Here is a 21,971-nt window from a genome sequence, read left to right on the forward strand (position 1 = left end):
TTTACTTAAAGGACAAGAAGTATGAGTCTAAATAAAAAATCCCCAGCTACCAGTGTGAAAATTGCAAGATAACTAATTTTGTTTTTTTAGTAAAGAGCAGGATATGAACAAAAAAATGTTTCCAAAAAGTTTAAAAAATAAATGAACTATAGAAATCAAATGTAACCCCTTTCTGACGTGGAGCGTAATAGTACGCCCCACGTCAGATCCCCCTGACCTTTCCGGGCACATGTCAGCTGATCTATACAGCTGACATGTGCCCGCAACAGCCGCGGGTGGAATCACGATCCACCCATGGCTGTCAACCGGTTAACTGCCGCTGTCAATCTCTGACAGCGGCATTTAACTCGCACTTCCGGGAAGCGCATCATTGGCCCCGCCCATCGGCAACCTCGTGACATGATCGCGGTTCACTGATGGGTTGGCATGACAACCCGGGGTCTGCAGGAGACCCCTGTGGTTGTCAGTGCCAGATTGCTATAAGCGCCGCCCAGCGGTCGGCGCTTATAGCAAGTGAGCAAATCTGCTACACACAGACGATCTGATCATCACCTGTGTGTAGCACAGGTGATCAGATAAGTGCTGCTTCTAGTCTCCCATGGAGACTATAGAAGCATGCAAAAAGTAAAAAAACAAATGTTTTTAAAAATATAAAAAAATAAAAAAATATAAAACTTTAAATCACCCACCTTTCGACCCATTCAAAATAAAACAATAAAAAAAAACACATACATATATTTGGTATCGCTGCGCTCAGAATTGCCCGATCTATCAATATAAAAAAAAGAATTAATCCGATCAGTAAACGGCGTAACGAGAAAAAAATAAAAGATGCTAGAATTACATTTTTTGGGTTGCCACAACATTGCAATAAAATGCAATAACGGGCGATCAGAACATCGTAACTACCCCAAAATGGTATCAATAAAAACGTCAGCTCGACGCACATAAAAAAAAAGATATCACCCAGGCCCACATCACGAAAAATGCAAACTTTGTTTTTTTTTTCACCACTTAAATAAAAAAGAACCTATACATGTTTGGTATCTACGAACTCGTAATGACCTGGAGAATCATAATGGCAGGCCAGTTGCAGCATTCAGTGAATGTGGTGAAAAAACCCAAAAAACTGTGGAATTGCACTTTTTTTGCAATTTCACCGCACTTGGAAATTTTTTCCCATTCTCCAGTACATGATATAGTAAAACCAGTCATGTCTTTCAAAAGTACAACTTGTCCCGCAAAAAATAAACCCTCACACGACCATATTGACCGAAAAATAAAAAAAGTTATGGCTCTGGGAAGAAGGGAAGCAAAAAACAAAACCGCAAAAAACGGAAAATGCGCCGGTCATGAAGTGGTTAAACAATAGGTGGGAGAGCCCCAGCAATTTGCATTTGCAAAATAAGTGATATACAGCACTTATTATGCACTTTTGATCCCAGCAAACCAAGGTAAGATTAAATCTTGCTCTTAATATGTTAGAAGCTTCATGTTTTGGAATTACACATCAGAACAATCTTATTTTTTATCTTTTCTGATTACATTGGGAATAATAGTCAGTTAGCTTCACACTAACAGACATAAATAACAAGATCTTAATGATAGATATTGCCTAAAATATGCAGCAAATCAGATCAGTGGGTTTCTAGGTCCTGAGACCCCCAACGATGACTCATAAAGCCACATTCTTCAGCATGCAGAAAAAAGCCTATGAGCATTTATACAGAATGAAGTATGGGCTAAGGCTGTGTGCCCACTATGCGTTTTTTAAGCGTTTCCGCCACGGCAATTCCGCTGCAGAAACGCTTAAAAAACGCATGGTAGAACGTCTGCAATGTTCCCCAATGATAATCCGCATTTACTGTGCACATGCTGCGGAAATTTCCGCTGCGGATTATCATTGCGGAAAAATCCACAGCACTACCAATTATTTTGCGGAAGCGCGGTGTTTTCGCCGCCATTGACTTGCATTGGACTGCATGTCATCTGCATCACTGGATCTGTACATGCGGATTACATGCAGTTCAATGTGCGGATGGTACCCGGGTTTGGAGAAGAGGAGACTCTCCTCCAGACCCGGGTACCATAGTATCTGTAAAAAAAGAATAAAATAAAAAAATAATAATATGCTTACTTTCTGATGGCCCCCGGTGTCCTTGTCTCGGCTTGCCAGCAGCTTGCGGTAGACTAGAAGGACCTGCGGTGACGTCATTTAGTCATGTGACGGGTCACGCGACCGCTGACGTCGGCAGGTCCTTTAGTCTACAGCGAGCTGCCGGCAAGCAGAGACAAGGACACCGGGGGCCATCAGAAGGTAAGTATAATATTTATTTTTTATTTTTTACCATTCTTTACGGTCTCACTATATACAGTTATATGAAAAAGTTTGGGCACCCCTATTAATCTTAAGCTTAATGTTTTATAAAAATTGGTGTTTTTGCAACAGCTATTTCAGTTTGATCTATGTAATAACTGTTGGACACAGTAATGTTTCTGCCTTGAAATGAGGTTTATTGTACTAACAGAAAATGTGCAATCTGCATTCAAACAAAATTTGACAGGTGCATAAGTATGGGCACCTCACCAGAAAAGTGACAATAATATTTAGTAGATCCTCCTATTGCAAAAATAACAGCCTCTAGTCGCTTCCTGTAGCTTTTAATGGTTTCCTGGATCCTGGATGAAGGTATTTTTGACCATTCCTCTTTACAAAACAATTCCAGTTCAGTTAAGTTTGATGGTCACCGAGCATGGACAGCCCTCTTCAAATGATCCCACAGATGTTCAATGATATTCAGGTCTGGGGACTGGGATGGCCATTCCAGAACATTGTAATTGTTCCTCTGCATGAATGCCTGAGTAGATTTGGAGTGGTGTTTTGGATCATTGTCTTGCTGAAAGATCCATCCCCTGCGTAACTTCAACTTTGTCACTGATTCTTGAACATTATTGTCAAGAATCTGCTGATACTGAGTGGAATCCATGCGTCCCTCAACTTTAACAAGATTCCCGGTGCCAGCATTGGCCACACAGCCCCAAAGCATGATGGAACCTCCACCAAATTTTACTGTGGGTAGCAAGTGTTTTTCTTGGAATGCTGTGTTTTTTTGCCGCCATGCATAACGCCTTTTTGTATGACCAAAAAACTCAATCTTGGTTTCATCAGTCCACAGGACCTTCTTCCAAAAAGAAATTGGCTTCTCCAAATGTGCTTTTGCATACCTCAGCCGACTCTGTTTGTGGCGTGCTTGCAGAAACGGCTTCTTTCGCATCACTCTCCCATACAGCTTCTCCTTGTGCAAAGTGCGTTGTATAGTTGACCGATGCGCAGTGACACCATCTGCAGCAAGTTGATGCTGCAGCTCTCTGGACGTGGTCTGAGGATTGTCCTTGACTGATCTCACCATTCTTCTTCTCTGCCTTTCTGATGTTTTTCTTGGCCTGCCACTTCTGGCCTTAACAAGAACTGTCCCTGTGTTCTTCCATTTCCTTACTATGTTCCTCACAGTGGAAACTGACAAGTTAAATCTCTGAGACAGCTTTTTGTATCCTTCCCCTGAACAACTATGTTGAATAATCTTTCTTTTCAGATCATTTGACAGTTGTTTTGAGGAGCCCATGATGCCCTCTTCAGAGGAGATTCAAACAGGAGAACAACTTGCAAGTGGCCACTTTAAGTAGCTTTTCTCATGATTGCATACACCTGGCTATGAAGTTCAAAGCTCAATGAGGTTACAAAACCAAAACAAGTGCTTTAGTAAGTCAGTAAAAAGTAGGTAGGAGTATTTAAAACAAGAAAATGATAAGGGTGCCCATACTTATGCACCTGTCAAATTTTGTTTGAATGCAGATTGCACTTTTTCTGTTAGTACAATAAACCTCATTTCAAGGCAGAAACATGACTGTGTCCAACAGTTATTACATATATCAAACTGAAATAGCTGTTGCAAAAACACCAATTTTAAGAAAACATTAAGCTTAAGATTAATAGGGGTGCCCAAACTTTTTCATATAACTGTAAATCCATGCCGTTTGCATGGCTTTATATAGTGTGACCAAGTTGTCAAGCACTTTCCAAGTGATGCTAAAATCGCTTGGAAAGCGCTTGACAACTCGCATGCGAAATGCATGTGAAAAACGCTTCACATCCGCATGTCCCTGGCAGGAAAAACGAATGTACAATCCGCATGCGTTTTTTTCTGCCAGGGAGATACAGAAACGCTCAGGAAAAATCCGGAGCATTTCTGCATCGTGGGCACATAGCCTTAAAGACCTTCTATTGAGCCCGAAAACCATTCTGTATGCGCTCAGGAAGAAGTTCTGTGCTTCTGCGTGCTGAGCAGTACCCTAAAAGCATTTAAATCATATGTACTCTTTCATTTTCTAAAGTACAAATTACGATCAGAAGGTATCTTTTATTTTACTTTTTAAATTTACCAAACTTATTTAGATAAAAACACATACATGGGGCAGATTTACTACCTCCAACTAATGTTTATTCCTTCATAGGAATGAGGAAAGGTTGGATTTTGCCTTGACAAAAGAACATAGTAACATAGTAACATAGTTTGTAAAGCCGAATAAAGGCTTGCGTCCATCAAGTTCGACCTGTTAGTTCTGTAATTGCTAAAGTTGATCCAGAGGAGGGCAAAAACCCCAAATGATTTGGCCAATCTTCACCTGAGGAAAAATTCCCTCCCGACTCTGAAACCAGCAGTCAGAATAAATCCCTGTATCAGCCTACTATTTTATTTTATTTTTAAGTATATGCTGAAATCTGCCTGGTATCTAGAAATGCATCCAGTCCCCGCTTGAACTGGTGTAGTGAATCCGACATTACCGTCTCCTCACTCAGTAAATTCCATATTCTCACTGCTCTTACCGTAAAGAACCCCTTCCTATGCTGGTGCTGAAACCTTTTCTCTTCCAGTCTTAGTGAATGCCCTCTTGTTACCGTAATATCCCTCCTTTTGAACAAATCCCGGGCTAGATCTCTATACTGTCCCCTAACATATTTGTACACATTTATTATGTCCCCCCTCAACCTTCTCTTTTCCAGGCTGAATAGTCCTAGTTTTGCCAACCTCTCTGGGTATTGCAGTCCCTCCATTCCCTTTATTAATTTTGTTGCCCTCCTTTGTACCTTTTCAAGCTCATTTATATCCTTTCTATATATTGGGGCCCATAACTGAGCACAGTATTCCAAGTGTGGTCTGACCAGTGCTTTGTACAGTGGAAGAACAATGTTCTCATCCTTTGCAGCTATACCTCTTCTGATACATCCCATTACCCTGTTTGCCCTTACAGCAGCGGCCTGACTTTGGGCACTCCAATTTAGTTTGCTATCAATCAAGATGCCCAAGTCCTTCTCCATCTCTGAATTCCCCAATGATTTCCCATTCAGTGAGTACTGGTGACTTCCATTTTTCCTTCCCATATGTATGACCTTACATTTCTCCTCGTTAAACCTCATTTGCCATTTAATGCTCCACCTACCCAGCTTATCCAAATCCCTCTGTAGGTCTGCACTGTCCTCTTTTGTATTAATTGTTTTACATAACTTTGTGTCATCTGCAAATATTGATATTTTACTATTTATCCCTTTGACTATGTCGTTAATAAAGATATTAAATAACATTGGGCCTAGTACAGATCCCTGTGGTACCCCACTAGTGACGCTTACCCAATCTGAGAATATTCCATTTATAACCACCCTCTGCCTTCTATCCTTTAGCCAGTTAGCTACCCACTTGCAGACATTTTCCCCCAGCCCCATCATTTTCATTTTGTATACCAACCTATTATGTGGCACGCTATCGAACGCTTTTGAGAAGTCGAGATACACGACATCCACTGGTTCCCCCTGATCTACTCGAGAGCTAACCTCCTCGTAGAAGTCAATCAGGTTTATTTGGCAGGAGCGATTCCTCATGAATCCATGTTGGTTCGGGATTAAAAGATTATTAGCATCAAGATGCTCCGTAATTGCCTCTTTAATGAAGCTTTCAAAAATTTTGCCCACAACGGACGTCAGACTCACCGGCCGATAGTTTCCGGCGTCACTTTTCGCTCCCTTTTTGAATATTGGCACTACATTCGCCTGTCGCCAATCAAGTGGCACAGACCCAGTCTCAACAGAGTCTTTAAATATAAGATATAACGGTCTGTCTATCACATTACTTAGTTCCCTTAGTACCCGTGGGTGTATGCCATCAGGTCCTGGTGATTTGTTTATTTTAATTTTACTGAGGCGTTTCTGTACCCCAGCTTGGGTTAGATTTGTCATACTTAGTGGAGGGCTTCCTTAACTTGAAAGACAGGAGTCTTGCTAGCACATCTCTAGGAACTGCAGGGGAGATATGCTGAGGCTTAGGGAGGCTATGTGCGCTCTCAATTATTAAATCCTTCTTGTAGACGCCTGGGAGGAATTTCTTTATGAAGTCCTGTAAGTAGGGTCTTAGCTGCTGAGGGGGAGGACAGAGTCCGGGATACCACTGAGTTTGACATTGTTTCTTTTACTCCTGTCCTCTTAGCTGTTTTTAGTTGGAGTAATTTTACCTCTTTCTGGAGAGCCTCATTGTCGTGGCAGTAACTCGCACACATTCTCTGCGCCATGCTACTCACTGCGGTCGCTGCTGTGCCCCTCCCCGTGTCAGGCCGCCTTGCTGAGTTACCTCTCACCTCTGCTTCATCTTCCTGCTGTCTTTACCTGTTTATAGGGAGGCGCGGCCATATCCTGCAGGAGTTTAAACCTGCTGTGTCCTGCAGGGTTTGGCCTCCCTAGCCAATCCCCTGCCAGCAGGGGATATATTAGGCAGCTCGTCCCCCTATTCCCTGCCTGAACTTAAGTTCTTGGTTCCTGTCTGTCTCCAGTTATCAGTTTAAGTTCTATTTTGTCTCATCCAAACAACCCGGCTCATTTACCCATTCTGTCTGGCCTCTCCTCTCCTAACCCTGGCTTTGAATTCTGAACCTGTGCTGTCTGCCCTGATCGTGAACGGTCTGACTACTCTTCTGTCTTTGCCCTACTGTGCTCCGCATTCCTGCTTTGACCCATGGGTCAGCTGCTAAGGGTCCAGGGACTGCCCTGGAGTGGCACCTGGTGATTACCTGCAGCCCAAGCCTTTCCTCACCACAATAGGCTCTAGTGAAAACCAGCTGGTCACTTAGTCATGCCCCTCCAGGGTAAACCGAGCCTGTGGCGCAGTGCGTCCACACCCACCATCGTCACATTCATATTTGGTGTAAAGGGATTTGTAGGCAGAAACTAGGTAATTTATCCCATATTCATTTTGACTTGTGTGAGATTCTAGTGCCTCAATCCTGTTTGTAAGAGGTGATAGGAAAGAATCATCTCTCTTAGATAGAGCTGTGTAGCAAAGTCAGGTAGGCTAGGATTAAATCCTAGCTCTACAGGCTCTGATTATTTACACCTGTCTGACTTTTCATATAATCAGGCTAGGTATTTACCTTAGTCAGTCAGCTGTGGGAAGCTGACCAGAGTGGATTTGTGTTGGATCTGAAGAGAGAGACAAGCCAGAATTTATCTCTGAGAAGAGACTGCACAGGCCATGTGCACACAACTGTAAATATCAGTGGTTGCTATGGACAATAGCTGTGTTGTGGGATCAAACTGGGAATTACTCAGCAGTGTCTGAAGTAGCCAGGGTCTATATTGTTTAGTTAGCGCTGGGACAAGGCTATGGATTTATGTTTATGGTTTTGTTTCGGTACTTTGAAACCAGTGGACATAAACGTCACATCTTTATTTTTCATGCAAGAATCCAGTGCCTGTGTGGACGCTAACTACTGCCTACCTGACAGCGTGAATCTACAGCTGGTAAATTCCTTCATCTGTGGCTCCGATGCTACCAAAATAGTCTTTGTGGCCATGGGACTCAGGTTGATTGCCAGCGCCATCCGTGGAGCTGAAGGATCTTCTAATGGCTTTCTACTTGTAAGGGGATAGAGAGGAAGAGCTGTAATCTGACTCAAGACCAGAGCTGCCAGATGGAAGCCACTTGCCGCCTCGAGTGGCATTAGGCTGTATACCCGACTCGAGTGGCATTAGGCTGTATACCCGACTTGCCCGACAGGCTTTTCTACTTTATGGACTGGGAATTGGGTTTGCCTGCCTCCTAGAATGCTTTTTGGGTGGCACTGAGTCTCCTCCGAGTGTCTCAAACTTTTTCTCTGTTGGTGACATAATCTTCTGTGATGTAGGTGTGTCGCGGCCTGGTGCTGTGTAGGAAATATATGCCGAGGCTTTTCCCTGGCCTTCGGTCTTCACAAAGAAAGTTGTTAACTTGCGGTTATCTTCTTCTTGCTCACTGGATTTGGCCATTGCTTGAAGTAGGAGGGATTCGGGGATTCAAGGATGCTGCTATGGACCCACAGTTGCTTAGATGTTGCTTGTTACAGGGGTTTGTGCAAGGAGCTCACAATACATGCAGCCTTCCAGTTCAGCAGCTACACCATGCCAAGATCCGTCTCCCTGAAGGATATAACTGATTTCCGGAGTTCCTGGATGGTGTCCATAAATTTCTTAGGGATAATACCCTCATTAACCCCTTTCTGACATTATACGTACTAATACGTATCTGTGCTCTGGGCCAATTGGACCAGATACGTATTAGTACTAGTGATGAGCGAGCACTAAAATGCTCGGGTGCTCGAAGCTCGGGTTGAGCACATTGGAATACTCGGGTGCTCGACCCGAGCAACGAGCCCAATGTAAGTCTATGGGAAACTCGAGCATTTTTCTGGTGGTCCCCCCCTGCAGTCTGCAGAAGGTCAAAAATTTCCCAAATCGATGGGAACGGTGCTCAATTAAGCGTCAGGCAGGCAGAATATATAGGCAGACAGGCAGGGTATATAGGAGGGTGCATGAAAAACATAGCAGGGCACTTGGAACACACTAGTGCCCTCCGATTTTCGTGCACCCGTCTCTTTAAAAAAGCCGGCCGGCAATTCATGAGCGGCATACACCGGTACCCGAGAATTTAGAACAGAAAGAATAGAGCATCACACATAGATTAGATAGATAGAAACATGTCAGTCACATATATAATAAGTACAGTGACAATGTTGGTTACTGTACTTGTTATTTAGTGTTAAAATAAAGGATTTATTTAAAAAAAATAATAGTGTTTTTGTCTCTTTAAAAAAGCCGTCCGGCAATTCATCAGCAGCATACACCGGTAGCAGACAATTTAGAACAGAAAGAATATAGAATCACACATAGATTAGATAGATAGAAACATGTCAGTCACATATATAATAAGTACAGTGATAGTGTTGATTACTGTACTTGTCATTTAGTGTTAAAATAAAGGATTTATTAAAAAAAAAATTGGCGTAGGGTTCCCCGTAATTTTAGTCTCTAGCGGAGGTTAAGCAGACAGCTGGGGAAGATGTTTGAAGCCTGGGAAGGGGGTAATACCCACGGAGCTTCCCAGGCTACTAATATCAGCCCCCAGCTGAATACCTAGCCTTTACCAGCTATTAAAATGGGGGACCCCAAAAAAAAATGACGTGGGATCCCCCCTATTTTAATAGCTAGCAAAAGCTAGGTAGACAGCTGGGGGCTGATATTAATAGCCCAGGAAGGGTGCCATGAATATTGGCCCCTCCCAGGCTAGAAACATCAGCCGTCAGCCGTCGCCAATTCTGGCACTTAGCCTCGCTCTTCCCACTGCCCTGTAGCGGTGGCAGTGGGGTAATAGGGCTGGGGTTGATGTCAGCTTATAATGCCAGCTGACATCAAGCCCAGGTTAGTAATGGAGAGGCGTCTATAAGACACTCCCATTACTAACCCCATAGTCAAAGTTAAAAAAAAACACAAGCACCCAGAATAAAGTCCTTTAATTGAAATAAACACGCAATTCTTTAATGTTCTAAATTAAACCATACTTACCATCACGCCCATTCCAGCTGAAGCCAACGATCTCCTGCAATAAAAATAAAATAATAAACCAACCTCATCCTTACCTTTCCATGGTTCCCAGGACGGCTCCAGCTTTGCTACATTCATATGACAGGCTGGATCGCAGCAGAAAGCTGCCATCCAGCCCAACCTGGGCTTGATGTCAGCTGGCATTATAAGCTGACATCAACTCCAGCCCTATTACCCCACTGCCACCGCTACAGGGCAGTGGGAAGAGCGAGGCTAAGTGCCTGAATTGGCGCATCCTGTGGATGCGCCATTTCTGGGGCGGCTGACGGCTGATGTTTCTAGCCTGGGAGGGGGCCAATATTCATGGCACCCTTCCTGGGCTATTAATATCAGCCCCCAGCTGTCTGCCTAGCCTTTGCTAGCTATTAAAATAGGGTGGACCCCACGTCATTTTTTTGGGGGGTCCCCCATTTTAATAGCTGGTAAAGGCTAGGTATTCAGCTGGGGGTTGATATTAGTAGCCTGGGAAGCTCCGTGGGTATTACCCCCTTCCCAGGCTTCAAACATCTGCCCCAGCCGTCTGCTTAACCTCCGCTAGAGACTAAAATTACGGGGAACCCTACACCAATTTTTTTTTTTAATAAATCCTTTATTTTAACACTAAATGACAAGTACAGTAACCAACACTGTCACTCTACTTATTATATATTTGACTGACATGTTTCTATCTATCTAATCTATGTGTGATGCTCTATTCTTTCTGTTCTAAATTGTCTTGTACCGATGTATGCCGCTGAAGAATTGCCGGCTGGCTTTTTAAAGAGACGGGTGCATGAAAACACTATTATTTTTTTTGATAAATCCTTTATTTTAACACTAAATAACAAGTACAGTAACCAACACTATCACTGTACTTATTATATATGTGACTGACATGTTTCTATCTATCTAATCTATGTGTGATGCTCTATTCTTTCTGTTCTAAATTGTCGGGTACCGGTGTATGCCGCTGCTGAATTGCATTCACTGTGAGCACTGTTCCCATCGATTTGGCCAATCACTGTAATGCCACAACCACCATGGCTGTGACATTACAGTGAGTGGCAGACAATCCCAGTATGATTGTTGCTCTAAATAGCGCCAAACATGCAGGACGGGGACCCGAGCTCCCGCCCGAGCATCTCTATGCTATACAAGAAATCAGACTGCAAAAAATGAAAGTCCCACCATATTGGGACAAAGTGTAAAAGTTAAAAAAGTCTCAGAAAGTGAAAAACAAAATAAAAAATTGTAAAAATGTTAAAAAAATGAAAAAAATAAAAATATACTGTACCCATGAATAAATATTATTCTGAAAAAAAAACAATAAAAGTACACATATTTGGTATCACCACGTCCATAACGACCTGACCTATAAAACTGTCTCACTAGTTAACCCCTTTAGTGAACACAGTAAACAAATAAATAAAAAACGAAGCAAAAAACAATGCTTTATCATCATACCGGCAAACAAAAAATGGAATACAACGCGATCAAAAAGACGAATGTAAATAAAAATGGTACTGCTAAAAACGTCATCTTGTTCCGCAAAAAACAAGCCAACATACAGCTCCATCAGCCAAAAAATAAAAAAGATATAGCTCTCAGAATAAAGCGATGCAAAAAAATTATTTTTTCAATAAAATATTTTTTATTGTGTAAAAGCGCCAAAACATAAAAAAAGATATAAATGTGGTACCACTGTAAATGTACTGACCCAAAGAATAAAGCTACCTTATCAATTTTTTTGCACATGCAGAACGGCATAAAAAAATGCCCAAAAAACAATTCTTGAATTGTTGCTTTTTGTTTATTCTGCCCCCCAAAAATCGGAATAAAAAGCGATCAAAAAAGTCACATGCTTGAAAATGGTACCAATAAAAATGTTGACTCATCCTGCAAAAAACAAGCCGTCACATGACTCTGTCGGCCAACATATGGAAAAATATGTTGTCCGACAAAATATGGCGATGCGAAAACAAGTCTTTGCAAAAAAAAGCGTCTTTTAGGGTGTGACAGCTGTCAATCATAAAAACACAATATGAATCTGGCATAGCTGTAATCGCACCGACCCGAAGAATAAAGTAATCTAATCACTTATACCGCACAAGAAACGGCGTAAAAAATAAACTTTAGGGTTAGGGTTGTGCTAGGGTTAGGGGTAGGGCTGTGCTAGGGTTAGGGTTGTGCTAGGGTTAGGGTTGTGCTAGGGTTATCGTTAGGGTTGAGCTAGGGATAGGGTTAGGGTTGTGTTGGGGTTGGGATTTTTTCACCGAGTATTGCAGGTGCTCGAGTGACATGCTCGAGTCTCCGACCCATATGCTTAGCGGCCAAAAAAACCTTGCAGGGATTGCGTGCCATGCACGATCGATTCGCGCATGTTATTTTTTGGGCGTCTAACAACCGTGAAACATGCGGGGCGGGGACTCGAGCATGTCATTCGAGCACCCGCGATACATGGTGCATACCTGAGTACCCGATGCAAACTCAAGTAGCGAGCACTTGTGCTCAAGACTAAAGACAACTTATTCAATATGATGACCTAATGTTATCAAATTCTGTGTCGTACATCTGGGTTCAAAATGTTCACTATACCCCTTGATAAAATCCTTGAGGGTATAGTTTCCAAAATGAGGTCACTTGTGGGGGGTTTCCCCTATTCAGGCGCATCAGGGGCTCTCCAAACGCGACATGGCATCCGCTCTCAATTCCAGCCAATTTTGTGTTCAAAAAGTCACACAGTGCTCTTTCCCTTCTGAACCCTGCCGTGCGCCCAAACAGTGTATTTTCCCCACATATGGGGTATCGGTATACTCAGGAGAAATTGCACAAAGGTTTTTGAGGTCCATTTTCTCCTATTACTGCTGTGAAAATATAAAATTTGGGGCTAAAACATAATTTTTGTGGAAAAAGTTTGATTTTTTTATTTTCACGGCTCCATGTTATAAACTTCTGTGAAGCACTTGGGGGTTCAAGGTGCTCACCACACATCTAGATAAGTTCCCTGAGGGGTTTAGTTTCCAAAATGGTGTCACTTGTTGGGGGTTTCCACCGTTTAGGCACATCAGGGGCTCTCCAAACGCAACATGGCGTCCGCTAATTATTCAAGCAAATTTTACATTCAAAACGTCAAATGGCGCTCCTTCCCTTCCGAACCCTGCCGTGCGCCCAAACAGTGGTTTTCTCCCACATATGGGGTATCGGCTTGCTTAGGAGAAATTGCACAACAAATGATATGGCACAACTTCTCCTGTTACCCTTATGAAAATGCAAAATTGGGGGCTGAAAAACATTTTTGTTGGAAAAAATGTGAAAATTTTATTTTTACGGCTCAATGTTATAAACTTCTGTGAAGCACCTGGGGGTTCAAGGTGCTCACCACACATCTAAATAAGTTCCCTGAGGGGTCTAATTTCCAAAATGGTGTCACTTGTGGGGGATTTCCAATGTTTAGGCACATCAGGGGCTCTCCAAATGCAATATGGCATCCGCTAATTATTCAAGCAAATTTTACATTCAAAAAGTCAAATGGCGCTCCTTCCCTTTCGAGCCTTGCCGTGCACCCAAACAGTGGTTTTCCCCAACATATGGGGTATTGGTGTGCTCAGGAGAAATTGAAAGGGAAAAGAAAAAAAAGCTGGATCATCGTCTTTCCCATTACCTGTCTCAGGAGAAATTGCACAACAAATTTTGGGGTTCATTTTTTCCTGTTACCCTTGCATTCACATGTTATGAAAATTTTCCCTGGAGAAATAGACGTGATTTAGATATTAAAATCTTCAGCGTGTCAATTCTTTGTCAGGAATTCATAGCTAAAGGTTCTTTTCCAGTTGTGTTTTTCCTGAAGCGTCCTCTTTGCGATCTTTTTTGTTGTTTCTGTGCTTCTTGCGTCTTTTTTTCCACTTTATTATGTATATATAAATGTATATATATTGTAGGGAATCAGCTCTTTGGCAGTCGCCAGTGTTCACACAGGCACGCAGTTTATTGTGCAAACAGGAAGGTTTATTGAGTCCATAAATTTCCAACAGAAAGTAAAACAGTCAGTATAACATAACAGTCCTGTAGAAGTTACAGCTCACCCAAATAAATCTCAGTCCTGCTCTTCCAGCCTCTGGCAGAGACTGAGCAACATATACCAGGTCTTTTCACCTTCACTCTCAGACACAGATATCAGAGGTGTTTCCACCTCTACTCCTAGGTAGTTCTGAGAAGTTTTGCTGCCATTTTTTATAACAGCTGCTCCTGCTGAATTGGAAGGTTGGAATGACTAGTCCCACCCATCTCTTCTAGACATTCCTAAAAACCTGAACCCATACTGGTCCTATTAACCCTCTCAGCACCTATCAGTGCTGGAGCTTGCTTACCAGGTTTCATATTTCCAAGCCACCTCAGTGATACACACCTCCCATCCAGGATTCTGCCAGCTGCTTGCCTACAATATACAGTATATTTATAGATTTTAGGGGTTCACGTTCTCGGGTAGCCACTTGGAACACAAAGCCATAAGGTTTTCATCTCAAAAACTGAATAATGTTTATTTCCACCCGTTGCACAGTACTGAAAACAAAATCATAAACATAAAATCCCTAGCCTTGTCCATGCGCTAACTGAACAATACAGACCCTGGCTTCTCAGATACGGCTGAGCTAGTCTCAGTTCGGTCACACAAAACAGTTATAGTCCATAGCAACCGTTGATACTCTATTTACTTGCATCCTTCTTAAGGGATTATTTATGATATTGAGGACACATATAGTTTCTCATCCAGTGGCACTTGCAGTATGGTGCACATGGCTTGTGCAATCTCTTCTCAGAGAGATTCTGGCTTGTCTCTCTCCAGGTCTAACACAACCCAGTCTTCTCAGCTTCCCCCAGCTGACTGACCAGTGAACACATGGTCTGGTTCTACTCATAGCCATCCAGGTTCACCTAATCAGGACCTGTAGTGCTAGGATTTAACCCTAGTCTACCTGGATTTCCTACTATATATATATACATATATACAGTATATACTGTATATATAACAGCAACGCCAACACTGATGCCACCACCATGTGCCAGTCTTTGCACTAATTATTATTATTATTATTATTATTATTATTAAAGCTGCCTGAAGAATGGACAGGTCTTTTTTAACCGCTTCAAGGCTTTTGAAGCCTGAAGCAGATAAAAGAAGTTGAAAAAAGACAACATAGCTAATCATTTTGACATTGCTGTGCTTATGTTCAATATTTTTAACATTTATTAAGCACTTTTTCAGGTGGGTTCCAGGTACAAGGATGCCTTGTGCACATATCCTAAAAGTTAAATCTCCAGGTCAGTCATTCTTCCGTGCTCTTTTTAGTGTTTGGAGGACTCTTTTGTTAAACACTTTCTGCTATACAGTATACCACACTGAGGCCACTCTGACTACATAAATAAGGCAACTGGTATAACTACCGCATAAATTGCCCCATACAGCTTTCAGTCCTTTTTCCCTTCAAATTGTAGGGAGATGGAAACTTGTAAAATCTCTAAGCACTGAACTCCCCAGAGTGGTGGCACCAGGGAAATGCTTTGGCTCCATGGCGGTAACCACAAGTTTAGAGCCAAGTGCCAAGTGATCTTCTCTCCACAATTGTGGCATGGTCTGCCTCTGTGTTTTTGCTTGCTCAAAGTTATACAGGATTCAGGGAAAAATAAAAAAAATATAGGTATTATCCTGCTCTGGATGGTGATGCCACAGGAGAAAAACATTGAGACACCTTTGCCTTGGCTACATGTCATATACCTAGAAAGACAGCATTGTTCTGGAGGAGAGGTGTTGGCTGAACTCATTACCTTGTATTCTGTTCTGTGCCAATGCGAGCAAGCAATTATGTTGTCACTTTTTAACTGACAAATTACATTATAGTAATTATATGACTCATGCAATAATGTTAGAATTAAGAACAGCACACAAAAAAATAAAACCTAATTATTTAAATGAGCACAGGAAGGAAATGTTATGGTGAAATATTTCCACACTTGTGAAATACATGTACAAGTTCAGTTTCTGTTATATACAGTGAGCATTTCCAGTATGGGCTCACTTTTGATGAGCTGACATTTAAATATGAGGATAGCATAAGTAGTGATGGTATGTGGAAACACCTGAATTGCCCGATGGCCACTGTAACAACACATATGGGTGAAGCCATGTTCACACTTCAGTATTTGATAAGTATTTTACATCAGTATTTGTAAGCCAAAATCAGGAGTGGGTGAAAAATGCAGAAGTGGTGACGTTTTATTTTCTTCTGATTGTTCCACTCCTGGTTTTGGGTTACAAATATTGATGTCAAATGCTGACCAAATACTGAATGTGTGAATATGGCCTAATACGTAGGTGAAGAAATGGTGCAGAAAATAACCAAAAGCTCATCGTAGGATCGTAGCCTAAGACTGTAAAATGTGAAAACACTGAATACTGAAAGTATGAAGAAGGCCTTAGGCCTTGTCTTCTGCTGGGGATTGTGCTCACTCAGCTGCTGGGTTTGTCTCAAAGTATCTTTATATACAAAAGAAAAGAGAGAAGATAGACACTAAAGGAATTAGGGCAACTAGGAGCAGTCCTCTTCTCACCACACACTAACACTAGGTGAATATATTTAATCCTGCGTTTAGTCTGCATACATATTTGCAGTTTTTGCAACAAAAAAAGCAAAAAGGCCTTGCAAAGTGTGAACGCAGAATTAGTCTTCAGTCTTCCATTGAAGGTTAAGGAATGTTTAGGAAATCCTACAGATTTCCTTGTCAAACAAGCTACTGTCCAGTTCTTGGACTGGGTTTTCTGCCATTTAAAGAATAAAATGTATGCTAATGATTATTACAGTAAAATGTATATATACATATTTCCTCTATATAGACAGGACTGGACTCCGACAGAACAGCGCCCCTGTGCAAAAAAATATGCAGACCCTTTGCAGTCCCATAGTTCATCTGGGTGGGTGCACATGTTGCTCCAATGTTATGTCCGCCCCTGACCAAGACATTGTAATGTAGTTTACCATCTTGTGACAATCCGCTCAGTAGGGCAGACTGTGCTGACATCTACAGGGATGGTTTTGACTGCCTCCACCACACTATTACCAATGTGGGGGTACAATGTGGGGATCCTGTATCTACATTGTCCTGATATCACATGTATTTAACTCACTTTAATCCATCACCAAATACAAATGTTATATTAATAAAGAAAAAGCTGGCACCAGTATCCAAAGACCTTGTGAGGAGGACATGCAATTTTTCTTCTATTCCAAAAATGGACATTCAATGGAACTCAGACGCACCGTATGATAATTAATGGGGTCCCTTTCTAATGCAACTCATCCATTTTGTACATGAATTCTGGTTGTTCCTCTAAATGCATCAGTGGAAATGCAAATTTGGACATAGCCTAAAGTATCTTTTTTTTTCTTCTAGTGTACAGATTTGATTCTGAATACAGGATATGAAGTAATAATTCAGAAATTACTGGATGGGAGGAAGTTTTGTAAGGATGTAGAGGACCTACTGAAGCAAAGGTAAAAATTAATTATTAATTTATCGTATGTTTTAAAAAAGTGGCTACTGTTGATTTTTAGTTTTAGAGTACATTGCAAATGGTATCTCTACGATTATCTGGTATCTTTATCAATAATCGTATTTATATGTGAGTTATAAAGTACTGTTTTATTCTGTGGAGTTGTGCTTCTTCTGTCTGTAAATACACTGCTCAAAAAAAATGAAAGGAAACATATAATTCACCCATCGGATCTCAAAAAATGAGAGACTCGAGTGACAAATTGTTACTGGTATGAATTGGCTAATTTGTTGAGGACAAAATGTTGTATCAATGATCAACGGAAACCAAAATCATCCAGCAATGGAGGCTACTTTCTAAATAGAAATCACAGGTGAATCCAGTTAATGGAACTGCATCATGGCAACTCACAATCTGAGTCACTAGTGTGTATGGACCCAACATACCTGTGGGCATGCCAAACAATATCTGGGCATGCTCATGATCAGATGGCGAATGGTGTCTTGGGGGATCTCTTCTTCTGGAAGAGGGTATCAGTGAGCTCCTGGACAGTCTGGGGCACTATCTTGCAGTGTCAGACCTACTGATACATAATGTCTCAAAGGTTCTCAATTGGATTCACGTCTGGGAAGCATGAGGGCCTCTCAATGGCATCAGTGCTTTCATCATCCAGGAACTGCCTAAACACTCCGACCAGATGAGGCAGGACATTGTTCTGCACCAGGAAGAACTAAGGGCTCACAGCATCAGCATAAGGCCTGACAATAGCTCTTAGGATTTCTTCGCAGTACCTAACAGCAGTCTGGACACCGCTGATAATTACATGGAGGTTTGTGTGACCCTTCAAGGATAGATGTGGCTCCCGAGACCATTACTGACTCTCCACTAAACAAGTCATGCTAAATAAAGTTTCCACTGCATCTCCAGACTGTTTCCCGTCTGTCACATATGATCAGTGTGAACTTTTTCTCATCTGTGAAGAGTAAGGGATGCCAAAAGTGTAACTGCTCAACTGTGCTGGGTGTTGAGCAAAAGTCCCACTACAGGATGTCAGGCCCTCATACAGTCTGTTTCTGACCAGTAGCCAACTGAAGGTCATTTTGTAGGGCATTGATAGTGCTCCTTCATCTTCTCCTCACACAAAAAGCAGTCACCTGAATTGCTGCTTGGTTGATACCATTCTCTTGGCCTGTGTGGTTCTCCTCATGTAACAGCCCAAATCCTGGTATCTGATCCATGTTCTTGAGACTGTGCTGGGATACACAGAAAACCTTCCTGTAATGGCATGTATTGCTGTGCCATCCTGGAGGAGCTGGAATACCTGTGTAGGCTGAATAGCCTGCAGGTACAGCCTTATGCTACCAATAATGAAAAGAATAGTAGCGAAACGCAAAACTAGAGAAGAATCAGTCATCGCCCAGCACCATCTCCTCCTGCTTAACTGACTGCTCCTTTGCCTGAAGTTACACAGAATAAAGGCTGTCAGGCAAGCAGGAGGAGGCAGCGCCGGGAGAGGAATAGAACTGGAGTGACAGAGGCTTCAGATCTACAGCCTCATTTGCATATACCTTCAAATGCTGATTTCTCAGTAACAGAGGAACGGACTGGCCATATAAAGATATTGCTGGACTGGTCTTGTCAAATAGTTTGAAGTATTAAATCATGCTTATAGATTCCCTTTAGTGCTTTTTTTTAATTCAGAAATGCTGGGATTACACACTTCAAAACACAATTGCAATTTTACATGCACAATTGCAATTTTATCAAAATACATAAAAAATGCACAGTTCCGCATCATTTTTTAATCACAAAGTGGGAAGGAATTTCATGAAATCACATCCTCTTTCCTTGAAGTGTTAAATGTTTCAGATTTTCCGTGTAAAAAAAGTATTGGAAAAAAGGCAGCATTTACATTATGTGGGCACATAGCCTTAGAGAGCTCTTCATCTGACACCTATTCCTCCTGACTCCACCATTACTCTTGAATTTGCTCAGTGTGCATGTGTTCTTAATAAAGAAAGGGGAATAGACTGCTGCCTGACATTTCACTCAGTGGCTGCAGAAAACAAACAAAGGATTGGACATGTTGAAATCCAACATACCCAATCCTTTCATCCCCTAAAAGCTGCTGCAGGTTGTGTTAGAAGACCCTCGAAGAAATTTGATCAAGTGAGCCCTCCCTCGGTGGGTTCATCCAAAATATATCTAAATGACCAGCTGTACACATCCTCCTTGGTTATTGCATAGCGGTGCATGAATTTAGTGATCTGTCTATATTTGCTGCATGCTCTTGTTTCATGAAAACTAAAACAGGTTGTTTGAATCGCTACTAGTGATGAGCCAGCACTAAAATGCTCGGGTGCTCGTTGCTCTGGTCGAGCAAGTCGTAATGCTCGGGTGCTTGACCCGAGCAATGAGCCCAGTGTAAGTCAATGGGAAATTCGAGCATTTTTCCGACGGCTTCCTCCGGAGCGGAGGTCTGGAGAGGGCCTAAAAATTGGCCAAAATTGGCCAAATCGATGGAAACAGTGCTAAAATGATATGGGAACAGCATGGGGAAGACCCCTGGAAGCATCTCTGACTCCTAGGTCACTGCTGTGAACAATGTTTTCAGAGTATTACGCAACTTTTACGGACAATAAAATATACAAAAACTATGCCAAAATGGATTTTGTTGGAAAAAATGTTAAGGATCATTCCACAACCAAAAACAAAAATGCTGCTCCACACCTTGGGCTATGTTCACACGTAGCAATTTTGATGCGCTTTTGCACTTTTGCATTGCTTTCAATGGTGAAAAATTCATTCACCAGTAAATGTAATTTTCACATTTTACTACCTTATCTGGCCATGTGGTGTGTGAGACATAATCAGACACATCCTGCTTCATTTATGAAGGAGGGATTGTGAAAGTCACAAAGCCTATTTTTACAAGGCCATCAGGCGGCTCTTACTATTGTTAGAGGGCCAGCAGTTGTCCCTCACTATTGTTAGCGGGCCATCACCCGGCTATGCTTTGTTGTTCCCATTATTAAGGAGTGGGTCTCCTATACTGTTGTTGCGTATGCAGTGACTGCAAGGGTTGCCAAAAATTAGGATGCACTCCAATACCCCTTTAAAGAGACATAGAGGAGGGCCTCATTAAAAAATTGTTCCCATTATTAAGGAGTGGGTCTCTTATAGTGGTAATGCCCATGCAGTGACTGCAAGGGCTGTCAAAAAATTGGACGCACTCCAATACCCCTTTGAAGAGACGTAGAGAAGGTCCTCTTTTAAAAAATTGTTACCATTGTTAAGGAGTGAGTCTCTTATACTGGTACTGCCCATGCACTAAGTGCATAGGCTAAAAAACATTTATCCCTGGGGGGTATAAATGAACATACTGTATAACATTCAGAATGTTAGAGGTAGGCCTCTAAAAAAAAATCCTATGGGCATCATAAACACCCTTAAAAAATTATGTGGGTGTTGCATCACGGTCACCCTGGTGATATGGTGATGGAGGATGAGGAGAAGGAAGAGGACAACAGAAAATAGACAAAATCAGGAAGCGTATACCCATGTCTGGGTGTGAAGAGGTGCATGGGAATAGACCCCCCCAAAAAAACACTGGATTTGACTCTATGTTTCGCTGCAATCATCCGGTGGTGTTGAGAAGTCTGGCCCAATCCAGCCCTTAATCATTTTTATAAAAGTCAGCCTGTCCGCATTTTCAGTTGACAGGCAGATGCGCCTATCAGTTTATCAGTTATAATACCCCTAGCGGCACTAAAAACCCGCTCTGGCGAAACGCTAGCAGCAGGGCAGGCTAGGACCTCCAAGGCGTAGAGAGCCAGTTCATGCCACGTGTCCAGCTTGGATACCCAATAGTTATAAGGCACAGAGGAATCATAGAGGACATGGTACGGTCGGCAAGGTACTCATTCAGCATCTTCCAAAACTTTTCCCTCCTTGGCAGAGTACCCCGCGCATCAGGGCCTGGGCGCTGGGAGGGTCTGAGACAACTGTCCCACACCTTTGACAGTGTTCCCTTGCCTCTGCTGCATCGTATTTGTGCCTCCCTCGCCTGAATTCCTTGGTTGTCCAACGAACTGTGACCTCTTCCGCCAGCATTTTCAGATGGGAATTTTTTAAATAATTCCTCAAAAAGGGCCCTCTGGTATTGCACCATTTTATTAGACCTCTCCGCCATGGGAAGGAGAGATAGAAAGTTCTCCTTGTAGCGTGGGTCTAGAAGTATAATCAAACAGAAATCACTGTTGCCCAAAATGCGTACAACGCGAGGGTCACAGGAAAGGCAGCGGAACATAAAGTCAGCCATGTGTGCCAGACTGCCAACAGCCAAGATTTCCCTGTCCTGTCCAAAAGGACGACTGTCCATGCTCTCCTCCTCATCCTCCTCCTGGTCCTCCTCCTCGTTCTCCCTCTCCTCAGGCCATCCACGCTGAACAAATGGTATGGCTGTTGTGTGAGTAGTACCATCTGTAG

General features: G+C 42.3%; 1 protein-coding gene across 1 annotated transcript in view; it reads left to right on the forward strand.

Annotated features, from left to right (window-relative positions):
* PSTPIP1 (proline-serine-threonine phosphatase interacting protein 1) overlaps positions 1–21,971 on the forward strand; it is a 116,225-nt gene that overhangs the window by 31,646 nt on the left and 62,608 nt on the right. The window contains exon 2 of the mRNA XM_073652666.1: positions 17,384–17,484. Coding sequence (XP_073508767.1) covers positions 17,384–17,484 — 101 coding nt within the window. The remainder of the gene's footprint in view (positions 1–17,383; positions 17,485–21,971) is intronic.

This window comes from Phyllobates terribilis, unplaced genomic scaffold, assembly GCF_046119375.1.
Source record: "Phyllobates terribilis strain yellow unplaced genomic scaffold, ASM4611937v1 Scaffold_11__3_contigs__length_659146591, whole genome shotgun sequence".
Classification (NCBI taxonomy): Eukaryota; Metazoa; Chordata; class Amphibia; order Anura; family Dendrobatidae; genus Phyllobates; species Phyllobates terribilis.